A 12,276-nucleotide genomic window follows, 5' to 3' on the forward strand; every position below is an offset into this window, starting at 1 on the left:
ACGTTACAGGGGATAAGACTGTGGGATCCTGGGCACCTGGAAAAAGGAGGGATGTTTCTACGTGAGTACAGCCTGACTGTGTCATCTCGGTTTGTGACTTTGCAGAGCCTGGCAGCACCTTTCTCTTGATCCCTACAGAATCCTGGACACCTGCCTCCATTTCTGCTCTTTTCACAGGCTATACTGCTGTATTGCTAAAGGATATATACCCATTTCTAGTTGGTCCCACAAGCTGTTCATGCCTGGGTGTGTGAGAGAACTGGTGGAGTCAAGGCTTGCTGCTGGGAAAAAAATACTGCATGTTAGAAAAAAAAAAGTATTATGCATAAAGAATTTATTTTTCTTACCTAAGCATTTGACGTCTCCCACTGCATAAGCTGAAGCAGCTCTGGGTTTGTTGGTGACCAGTGCAAGCTCTCCAAAGTACTGCCCCTTATGGCAACGGGCAATCTCGACCTCCTGGTTCCCACCATCCTTGTTTGCTTTAGTCTAGGGCAGGTGGAAAACATGACCTAGACTGATTCCAGAATCACAGCTGGACATGTCCAGTCACACACACTTGCAGTCCCGTCTCAGTACACTTAACACAATTATTTAGACATTCACTCTGCAGAGACCATGTAAACTGCATGGGCTAATTATTGCACCATGTAAACTGCATGGGCTAATTAGTCTCTGGTTTAATTAGAGGAGCTGGCTTTTACCTTGGGCTTCATCCAATTCCTAACAACCTTTCAGAGGTAATGGATAAATATCAAGAGGTAAAGAGCAGACCATTTTCTTTGGAAGATTTATATATATATATATAAAATTATATATATATATAATATATAATATTAATATATACTACACGATTATATAACATCAGTATATTATATATTAACATAAATATATTTATTATGTATTTTTATTTACTATACATACATATATGTATATGAATGCTCTCTTTTTGGTAGATGCTGACTTCTGAGGCACAGGGGAAAAGACAGGTCATTTGCAAATTCCTTCTAAATGATGTCAATGTTTCTCTTAGGTAAAGTCACAATCCTAGGCTACTTCTTGATTTGAGATCATGTCTTTCTTGGCCAATACTTCACAGTGACAAATTTTCTTTTTAGGTACTGTCTGCATCTTAAGTTAGTGGTTCCCAAGGCACCTGGGTGGCTCAGTCAGTTAAGTGTCCAGCTCTTGATTTCAGCTCAGGTCATGATCTCATGGTTTGGTTCCTGAGTTCACGCCCCAAGTTGAGGTTCATGTACAGCCTGGCACTGGACTCAGCACTAACAAGCCTGCCTGGGATTCTCTCTCTCCTCTCTCTCTCTGCTCCTCCCTCATGCACACATGCACACTCTCTTTCTCAAAAACAAACTTAAAAATAGTTTAGGGGCGCCTAGGTGGCTCAGTCGGGTGAGCATCTGACTTTGGCTCAGGTCATAATCTCATGGTTCGTGGGTTCGAGCCCCGTGTCGGGCTCTGTGCTGAGCGCTCAGAGCCTGGAGCCTGCTTCGGATTCTGTGCCCCCCTCGCTCTCTGCCCCTCCCCCGCTCATGCTCTGTCTCTCTCAAAAGTGAATAAAGATTAATAAAAATTAAAAAAAAAATAGTTTAAAGACTTGGATGTAAATTTAAAAAAATAAATTAAAAAAAAAAAACAGTTTAAGTTAGTGGTTTCCCCCCCTACCACCACACATTTTTTTAGAAGAGCTAAGTAACTAAAAACAATTTTTTATAATGTTCAACCTGGAAATTTAGTGGTTTAACTTTGTATTAAGAAATCGAGCAGGTTGTAATTTATGCTTATCAAATTACTGAAAATAATGTACTATATTATATTTAATATCTAGAGGTTTTTTGTTTGGTTTTGCTTTTTTTTTTTACAAATCCATTTGCCAAGCTAAGCAATAATTTGTTTAAGTAAAAAGATTATTTAGAGTTTATTTATAAGAATTAGTCTCGGGGCGCCTGGGTGGCTCAGTCGGTTAAGCGTCTGACTTCAGCTCAGGTCACGATCTCATGGTCCGTGAGTTCGAGCCCCGCGTCGGGCTCTGGGCTGACGGCTCAGAGCCTGGAGCCTGCTTGCAATTCTGTGTCTCCCTCTCTCTCTGCCCCCCCCCCCCACCCCGTTCATGCTCTGTCTCTCTCTGTCTCAAAAATAAATAAAACGTTAAAAAAAAAAATTTAAAAAAATAAATAAATAAATAAAAAAGAATTAGTCTCAATCTTTAAGAGCTACTTTAAGTTATAGGCAAATAACCTTCCTTGCACACTACTGCCCTGACCTGTTTGCTCTGCAGTTGATCTGCTCCATTGGAGCCAACACTCCACTTCCAATTTCTGTAGCATTCTCTGGGGCTGCAGACACTTATGTGCCCACCTAGTCCCTTCTCCAGAGTAGCATTTACCACATGGTCATGTGAACACCAGCCCCCTGAGGGTTTTGTTATAATGCAGATTCTGATTCAGTAGGTCTGGGGCAGAGTCTAAGATTGCATTCCTGACAAGCTCTCCCAACCCCCAGGGCCACAGTGCTGCTGGTCCCACACACCCAACACCACTAGGCTGTGATCAGGAGGTGTCAATGAGTATTTGAGAAATATGCAAACATGTATCACTAGTCCAAAAACAATAAGTAAAAGAACATAGATGTTTCAACCTATTGTTTCATGTGAAACAGCAGATCCATTTTTAATCACAAATCAAGCCACCTTACAGGGAGTAATCATATTTATCCTTCTCTATATAACCTTTACTAAAGATATTCTATAAGAGACTTCATATTAGGTCAGTATTATATTTAACTATTTTAACAAATTCTATATTCTTTTAAAAAATGTTTATTTTTTATGAGAGAAAGAGTGTAAGCTGTGGAGGGGCAGCGAGAGAGAGAATCCCAAGCAGGCTTGGTGCTGAGAGCCTGACGCGTGGCTTGATCTCACAAACTGTGAGATCATGACCTGAGCCAAAATCAAGAGTTGGATATTTAACCAACTGAACCACACCCAGGTGCCCCTAAATATTCTATATTCTTAAAAAAAATTTGAACAGAGAAATCTGGTGAGGACGGATTTATGATAAGGATTACTCCTCCTATCTATTGGTCATTTTAGGTCTTCCTATCCATGAAATGGTATGATAACAATGGTCCTACAGACCTCCCCTTCCAGTGCTCTAGAAAGGAAGTTTTTTTCATATTCAACACCCACATGTATGTCTTTATCATGTATTCCCCCCACTTTCTACTAGGGGTATTTATCTTTTTCTTATGGATTTGTAGCCATTATTTCTCATATTATTAATTATGTAACAGACGCAAAGGCAATAGGAACAAAGAGAAATATACTAAATCCCTATCACTGGAGGGACTTAAACATGGGTCTTTGCCAGTCACATGCCTCATATAACAATGACACTAGATACTAGACACACTTCCCATTTACAGCAAACAGCTACTTTCTGTGCATGCACCTGGTATAACTTGCCTCGTCACACAGACTCACCTTGCTTCTGATCAGGATGCTCACCTCGCCGGACTCTATAATATAGAAGCTATCAGCCTTTTCACCCTGGAAAGGGAGAGGAGGTCATCAGAGCTATATATTGGCACAGGACACAGAAATAGATAATTTTCTCATTGCTCAAACTCCAATTTGTATTTATTTTTCAACTCTACAAAGTAATCAGTGCCTAACAAATTCAGAACAAAATGAGAGGATCCTGGTCACCAGGGACTTCAGTCCAACTATGACTGACACATCTCTCACTTCCTAACATGGAATATTCACATTTCTCTCCACAAATATGCCCAGGCTGCCAACTGCGCACAGCATCACTATCTTTGCTGCTCATGTTAGTCTGCTATTGAAACCTGTGACTGGGACCAGTCGCCAAGGCTGCCACAGACAATATCAAGGTGACTCCTGGCTACCTCTGGGCATGGGGCTCAAGGATAATGCAGCCCTCCAGAGGACAGTGTGGATCTGAAGAAAGCCCTGCCTTGGGGAGGGAGGTACTGTGATGTGGGTTGATGTCAACCTTATAAGCCTCAGGCTTTTCTTTCACTTGTTTGGATTTTAAACCACTTGGCTGAACCAGTCATTCAGGTAATTCAACAAGTAATTAAGTACTTACTATGTGCCAAGGCACTGTTCTAGGCATGTGAGACATATCAGTGGGCAAAACAAATATCCCTACCCTTGTGGAAATTACAGTCTAATATGGTAAACAAACTGTAAACAATCAACATAATGAATCAGCAAATTATACTGTTGTGTTGGAAGGCAATTAAGTACTACAGGGAGGGAGCAATGTGGGATCTGGAGTGCTAGGGAAGGAGATGGCTACAGTATACAGCAGAGTTTCATCTGAGGGTGAGATCTGAGCAAAGGCTGGAATGAGGGGAGAGAGGCAAGCAGACACTGAGAAGAGGATTGCAGGCCAACTTCAGTATCTGACCCCTTCCTCTTAACGTGTGGGGCAACAACCATCTACACTGGATAATTCAATACTAGTCCTGTGTTCTCATTCCATGTGGGTCTTATGTCTTCAGTAGAGTCTATACTTCTGAATTTTCCTAAGACTTAAGTGTCGTTGGCCACTGCACAGATCTCCAAGTGGACATCTTACAGCTGAGGCTGCCATTCTTAAGTAGTTAATCTAGTCCCAGTTCATTAGATAATAATCATTGCTTTATGTGAGTAAAAAGCACAGCTTTAAAAAGGGCTGTCTGTGGGTTTCTGTGCTGCCATGTTGGGTAGGTACCCTGTACCCAGCAGAGCTAAATCAACATGAAGTTCTAGTGTTACCCAAATAGCTCCCTGAGAGTTGATGAAGGAAACTAAGGGGAAGCCAGAGGTTGGGTCACCAGGAGGTTGCTTCTAGGTCCAAGAAGGGAGTTTCACAAAGGAAGATGGGATTATCAGTGTTCAGTGCTGTTGGAGGTCAAGATAAAGATTCAAATGTGTGCGGGGCGCCTGGGTGGCTCAGTCAAGCGTCCGTGATCTCACGGTCCTTGAGTTCGAGCCCCGCGTCGGGCTCTGTGCTGACAGCTCAGAGCCTGGAGCCTGTTTCAGATTCTGTGTCTCCCTCTCTCTGACCCTCCCCCATTCATGCTCTGTCTCTCTCTGTCTCAAAAATAAATAAAGGTTAAAAAAAATTAAAAAGAAAAGATTCAAGTGTGCAAAAACATTCTGGTGACCAAGAAGAGGGTGGTGAGTGGTAGGGATGAGCCACAAAAGTGACAGGTGGTGAAGGGTGGTACCTGAGCTCTTTTTGTTTAGATAGATGTGTAACAGTCATAATTTACAGTGCTAATTTTTCAAGGCTTCAGCCTGATGAATTTTTACACATTTATGCACCTGTGTGACCACCTCCTGGATCAAAACAGAAAACCTTTCTGGCCTCCAAAAGGGTCCTTATCGAGTCAAAACTACCATTGCTCCGACTATTAGGTGACCGTATCTGACTTCTCTCCTTGCAGTTTTCCTTAATTCCTGTTAAGGAAAGTAAGGCTGTTCCTGAACTTCATATAAATGGAATCCTACATGGCCTATCATGTCTGGCTTCCTCTGGTCCACACTGTGAGACCACACTTCTAATATGCCTGGCTGTGAAAGGGATGAGAAGCTGGTAGCTGGAGCGCAAACAGTGAGTGGAGGAACGTGAGTGTATTCTGAAGAAAGACTCAGGCATGTCTACAGGGTGTGAAGAATGAGCCTGATGAACAGGGGAGCTCAAATAAAAGAGAATCTGCTAACAATGCTGTTGTCTGCTAACAGAGCTCACTCCCAGCAGGCACTCTGGTGAGTACCACATGTGCACTGACTGCTTCATGCAATTGCCCAAGAAGTCAATACAATTGGTACTATTACTACCCCATTTTACAGATGAGTTTCCTCAGAAGCTCAGAAGATAAATAACTGTCATAGGAGGTAGAGGAATAGCTGGTGGATTCAAGGTTGAGAGGAAATGGGAAGAAATATTATCCAGACAACGAGGAACAATGAGGCTTGCCTAGGTAAAAGCTCTTCTCTTTCTCTGGACCAGAGGAAGGACCATCTCTGATCCTCTTTTTTTAATGTTTTTTTTTTTTTAATGTTTATTATTTTTGAGAGACAGAGGGAGAGCAAGCAGGGGAGGGGCAGAGAGAGGGAGACACAGAATCTGAAGCAGGCTCCAGGCTCTGAGTTGTCAGTACAGAGCCCAAAGCGGGGCTCGAACCCACGAACCATGAGAACATGACCCGAGCCGAAGTCGGATGCTTAACCAACTGAGCCACCAAGGCGCCCCTGAGCCTTTTAATTTTACTAATTTGCTAATACATCACTTGAAAGGATTATCATAGTTCACAAACAATTTAAGAAGAAAAAATTAAGGGGCGCCTGGGTGGCTTGGTCGGTTATGCGTCCGACTTCAGCCCAGGTCATGATCTCACAGTCCGTGAGTTCAAGCCCTGCGTTGGGCTCTGTGCTGACAGCTCAGAGCCTGGAGCCTGTTTCAGATTCTGTGTCTCCCTCTCTCTCTGCCCCTCCCCTGTTCATGCTCTGTCTCTCTCTGTCTCAAAAATAAATAAACGTTAAAAAAAAATTTTAAAAAAAAGAAGAAAAAATTAAAAATGAAACCATGAATAATGATATGATCAACTGAAAATGGCCTATTTTTGAGGCATCTGAGGGGTACTGTTTGCATTTCCAGCCTCATGAAACAGCCTGGTTAGGCTGAGACAGAGATGGGCCAGGAGAGATATTTCCTGCCTCCCTCAGGTCCAGTGATAGATAGTGCATGCAAGCTGGCTGTTCAGACTTTGCAGGATGCCTCTCAGTTTTTAGGGGAGACAGAGCAGAATGAGATGACTACCCCAGCAGCAAAAAACAGGAGCTCAATGGAAGAATGTCCCTGCTTTTCAAATTGTTGTCTGCTAATAGCATCTGAGTATACATCTCACAGAAAGAACATTCCATTCTATATTTAGGAGTAAAGAAGCCAGACTATATTTTACATTTTTTAAAAAGTTTATTTATTTATTTTGAGAGAGAGGGGGACCACAAGAGAAACAGGGAGAGAGACATAATCCCAAGCAGGGTCCTCACTGTCAGCACAGAGGCCAATGCGGGGCTCAAACTCATGAACTGCAAGATCATGACTTGAGCCAAAGTCAGACACTTAACTGACTGAGCCATCCAGGTACCGCTATTTTACATTTTTATAATTTTTTTATTAAAACATTTTCTTCTTAACGTTCATTTATTTTTGAGAGAGAGAGAGAGAGACACACACACACACACACACACACACACACACACACACACACACACAGTGCGACGGGGGAGGGGCAGAGAAAGAGAGGAAGACACAGAATCTGAAACAGCCTTTGGATTCTGAGCTGTCAGCAGAGAGCCTAATGTGGGACTTGAACTCGAAAATGGCGAGATCATGACCTGAGACGAAGTCAGACGCTCAACCAACTGAGCCACCCAGGTGCCCTCCTATTTTATATTTTTTGTGAACATATCAGGTGTTTCAATAAACAGCTTCTGAATGTCTATGCGGCAGGCACTATGTTACCAACCATATGCTAAAATTCACTGGGCTTTATATTAAATAAATGTCTTTTTTTCACAAATGATGGTATAGGATCCATATCCCATCCTAAGAATGACAGAAACTCTAATTCAGGACATGGTATGGTACTTCCTTTTTTTTTTTTTTAATGTTTATTTATTTTTGAGAGAGAGAGAGAGTGAGCACAAGCTGGGAAATGGCAGAGAGAGAGGGAGACACAGGATCCAAAGCAGGCTCCAGGCTCTGAGCTGTCAGCACAGAGCCCAACGCAGGGCTCTAATCCACGAACCTCCAGATCATGACCTGAGCCGAAGTCAGACGCTTAACCGACTGAGCCACCCAGGCACCCCAACAAAATGGTACTTCAATGCTGAATACATGAAACATACTTTTTTTTTTTTAATTTTTTTTTAACACTTATTTTTATTTTTGAGACAGAGAGACAGAGCATGAACATGGGAGGGGCAGACAGAGAGGGAGACACAGAATCTGAAACAGGCTCCAGGCTCTGAGCTGTCAGCACAGAGCCTGACGCGGGGCTCGAACTCACGGACCGCGAGATCATGACCTGAGCTGAAGTCGGCCGCTCAACCGACTGAGCCACTCAGGCACCCGAAACATACTTTTTATAAAGTACAAACCAACTTCTGTCCATATCATCCAGAGAACAGGTAAAACATTCCATCAATTAGGATAAATGAGCAAATTATGAAAACACTACAAAGTATATAAGCATAACATTAAAAAAAACAACCCAGAGATAAAAATTTGTGTTGATGAACTTGAAAGGATGAAATAAAAGAAAACTCTGAAGTGGGCAGCTGGCCAGGGGCCTCCCTAACAGCATATGTGGTCTAGAGAACAACTAGAGACAGGCAGAGATGCACACTAGCCTCCCACCAACCCCTTCAATAAGCAGTGGCTTCTGTTCTTTCCACAGTATCTGGGCCCTTGCTGGACACCTGCATTAGCAAGGCACCCATCCTCAGACATAATGACCTGTGAAGAAAGCTGGGCTGTAGGAAGAAGCTGCTGGCATGCTGGTGCTGAAGAGTCACAGCATCCAAGCACAACTGTCCAAGGGGGCTTAGGGCAGCAATCTCTAAATGCTGATGACCATCACTGATCTTCAGGGATGTAGGGAAACTTCTCTTGGTTTCAGCTCAGGTCATGATCTTATGGTTTGTGGGTTCGAGAACCTGCATTGGGCTCTGTGCTGGCCGCCTGGAGCCTGCCTGGGATTCTCTCTCTCTCCCTTTCTCTCTGCCCCTCCTGTGCTCTCTCTCTCAAAATAAATAAATAAACTTAAAAAATACTAAAATGCCCATATTGGAAAAAGAAGACAGGCTAGAAAGTGAAAAGCTAAGCAACCAATTCAAGAGAACTGGGGAAAAAATAGCAAAACGAAGTCGAAGAAAGGAAATGAGATAAAGACAGAAAGTAATGAAATAGAAAACATTCAACCAGATTAATAAAAGGCAAAAAAGTGGTTCTTAAAACAGACTGAAAGAATTAGTAAGCCCCTTGCAAGATTGAACAATAAAAAAAAAGAGAAGGCACAAAACGACAATATCAGGAATTAAGATGGGATCATTCTAGATGTTGTAGATACTTAAAAGGTGTTACAGGAACATTCTGACCTACTTTGTGCCAAAAACATTGAATTTTAGATAAAATGAATAAATCCCTAGCAAAATAGATCTTACCAAAACACACTGAAGAATAGAAAACCTAAATAGTTTAACAATTAATAACTTAATTTGTGGTCAAAATCTTCCCACAGGGGCACCTGGGTGGCTCAGTTGGTTAAGCGTCTGACTCTTGGTTTTGGCTCAGGTCACGATCTCATGGTTCTGTGAGTTCAAGCCCTGTACTGGGCTCCACACCATCAGTATGGAGCCCACTTGGGATTATCACTCTCCCTCTCTCTCTGCCTCTCTCTCTCTCTCTCTCTCTCTCTCTCTCTGAAATAAGTTAAAAAAAATCTTCCCACAAAAGAAACATCACTAAGTTCCTTAAGATATCCAAGGAATTCTAGTCTTATGCAAACTCCTCAGATAATAGTAAGAGAATAGAATCCCATTACGATTCTAACACCCTGATATCAAAATCTGACGAGGCTGCTATAAGAAAGGAAAATTACATTATCAGCCTCACTTGGGAACACAGCCAGAAAATCTTAAACAAAATATTAACAAATTGGATTCATCAACATATGAAATGGATACTACACAATGGCCAAGTCAGTTTATCTTATCTCAGCAACACAAGGCTGCTTTAAGATTTGAAAATCAAATCAATGTAATCACTGAAGTCTTGTTAATAACAGCTAAAAACTAGAAACACACTTAATCTCCATCAGCAGTGGGAAGACAAATAGTTTATTTACATGCTGGAATACTATACAGCAATGAAAACCAACAAACTACAGCTGCACACAACAATGTGGGTGAAATGTTGAGCAAAAGAAGGTACAAATAAAAGAATACATACATTCTAATTCCAATTTAGAAATTAAAGAAAAAGACAGCAAGACTTAGCCATATTGTTTATACACAGGTGGTAAAAATTATAAAGCAAAGTAAATATATGACTATGATAAAAGTCAGCATAGAGACATAGTAGAGGTCTGTGACTAGGAAGGGCAGAGCAGCTTCTGAGGTGTGAGGGTATTTCTCTGAAAACATCTAAAAAGTACATTTCTGGATTATAGAGTAAATTCAGCTTTATAGAATAAGGATAAACTTCTCTCAAAAGGGGTTCAGCTAAGTTATTCTCCTATTCACTGTGAATAAAACTTCCTGCTACATCTTGGAATTATCAGATTCTTACCTTTTGCCAAACTAATAGGTATGAAAATAGTTCTCACTGGGGAGCCTGGGTGGCTCAGTTGGTCAAGCATCCAACTTTGGCTCAGGTCATGATGTTACCGTTTGTGAGTTTGAGCCCCATATCGGGCTCTGTGCTGATAGCTTAGAGCCTAGAGCCTGCTTTAGATTCTGTGTCTCCCTCTCTCTCTGCCCCTCCCCTGCTCTCATTCTATCTCTCTCTCTCAAAAATAAATAAACATCAAAAAAATAAAAAAAAAAATAGTTCTCATTGTGGCTTTTAATTTGCATTTCCTTGATTACTCAATGAAACTGAAGCCAATTCATTTTTCACTGATGCCAGAACTATACTCTGAGAACACAATTCTCATAGTGATATCCTTCCTCTCTCTCAAAAACCTTTGAAAATGCTTTTCAAACATTTCACCAAGTTTTTTTTTTTAATTTCTTTAAGTTTATTTACTTATTTTTGAGAGAGAGAGAGAAAGCAGGGGAGGGGCAGAGAGGGAGAGAATCCCAAGCAGGCTCTGCACTAACAGCATGAATCCTGATGGGGGCTCAAACTCATGAACCATGAGATCATTACCTGAGCTGAAGTTAAGAGTTGGTCACTTAACCGACTGAGCCACCCAGGCTCCCCTTGAAGTGTATTTTTATATACTAGCAATAAATAATTAGAAACTGAAGAAAGGAAAACCACTTACAATATCGTAAAAAATGTAAAATATCCAGGTATAAATTTAACAAAGATGTGTACGACTTGAAAAGTATAAAATACTACAGAGAAAAAGTAAAAGGTAACCTAGGGGCACCTGGGTGGCTCAGTCGGTTAAGCGTCCGACTTCAGCTAGGTTATGATCTTATAGTTCATGGATTCAAGCCCCACATTGGGCTCTCTGCTGTCAGCACAGAGCTCACAGAGGATCCTCTGTCTCCCTCTCTCTCTGCCGCTCCCTTGTGCTTGCTCTCTCTTTCAAAAATAGACATTAAAAAAAAAAATGACCTACATAGAGATATACTAAGTTCATGAACCACTGACAGTAAGCTTTTTTGATTAGAATGTGACTGACATCAAGCTTTTGATTATTGAGGCAACCATTTCAAAGACACCTACCTTGAATAAACATATTGCCAGCCACACTAAATAAAGAGCCAGGCTGCCCCACCTATGAAGTCTCCCTTTTATTTTAAATGTTTATTTATTTATTTTGAGAGAGAGACAGAGAGACAGAGAGAGAGAGCCCGCGCGAGCGCGCACGCGAGTGGGGGAGGGGCAGAGAGAATCCCAAGCAGGCTCTGTGCTGTCAGCACAGAACCTGATGCAGGGCTTGAACTCACAAACCATGAGATCATGACCTGTGCTGAAATAAACAGTTGGACGCTTAACTGACTGAACCATCCAGGTGCCCCATGAAGTTTCTCTTTTAGAAAGCCCTGAGAAATGCAGAAAACTGACCACTTGAGTGACCCCACTTTTCTCTTCCCACAACCCTAATTCCTGCTCTTACATTTTAAATTTGCCAATAAAGAGTGAACCTGCCAAACCCTGGGCAGCCCACCCTCATCCCCAATAAAGACAGAATTCCAGGTCCCCACCCCCACCCTGTGACCTCACTGTGTGGCCCTGGGTGTGCCATATACCCTCCAGGATCTGTGAGTAATAAACTTTGTTTTTTCAAAGTTCCTTCATGGTTGTTGCTAAGCCTTGCAGTCATAACAAGAACCACAAGGGCCAGTCCAGACACAACACTGGCTCTGGAGAAATGTCTGTGGGGACTTTTGAGAAGTGGTACAGGACGAGGTGAGTGCCCCAGGCATTCCTAGCTGACAGCATCACTACTGATGGCCTGAGACTGACACAAAACACTCACTATTGTTACAATGTCAATTTC

The 12,276-nt window shown here is 41.9% G+C and overlaps 1 protein-coding gene across 1 annotated transcript in view; it reads right to left on the bottom strand.

The window, feature by feature from the left end:
• PRKAR2A (protein kinase cAMP-dependent type II regulatory subunit alpha) overlaps nucleotides 1–12,276 on the bottom strand; it is a 111,926-nt gene that overhangs the window by 4,273 nt on the left and 95,377 nt on the right. Inside the window, exons 9-10 of the mRNA XM_042978874.1 lie at nucleotides 3,497–3,562; nucleotides 348–489 (exon numbers count right to left, since the gene is read on the bottom strand). Coding sequence (XP_042834808.1) covers nucleotides 348–489; nucleotides 3,497–3,562 — 208 coding nt within the window. The remainder of the gene's footprint in view (nucleotides 1–347; nucleotides 490–3,496; nucleotides 3,563–12,276) is intronic.

The sequence above is a fragment of the Panthera tigris genome, chromosome A2, assembly GCF_018350195.1.
Source record: "Panthera tigris isolate Pti1 chromosome A2, P.tigris_Pti1_mat1.1, whole genome shotgun sequence".
Lineage (NCBI taxonomy): Eukaryota > Metazoa > Chordata > Mammalia > Carnivora > Felidae > Panthera > Panthera tigris.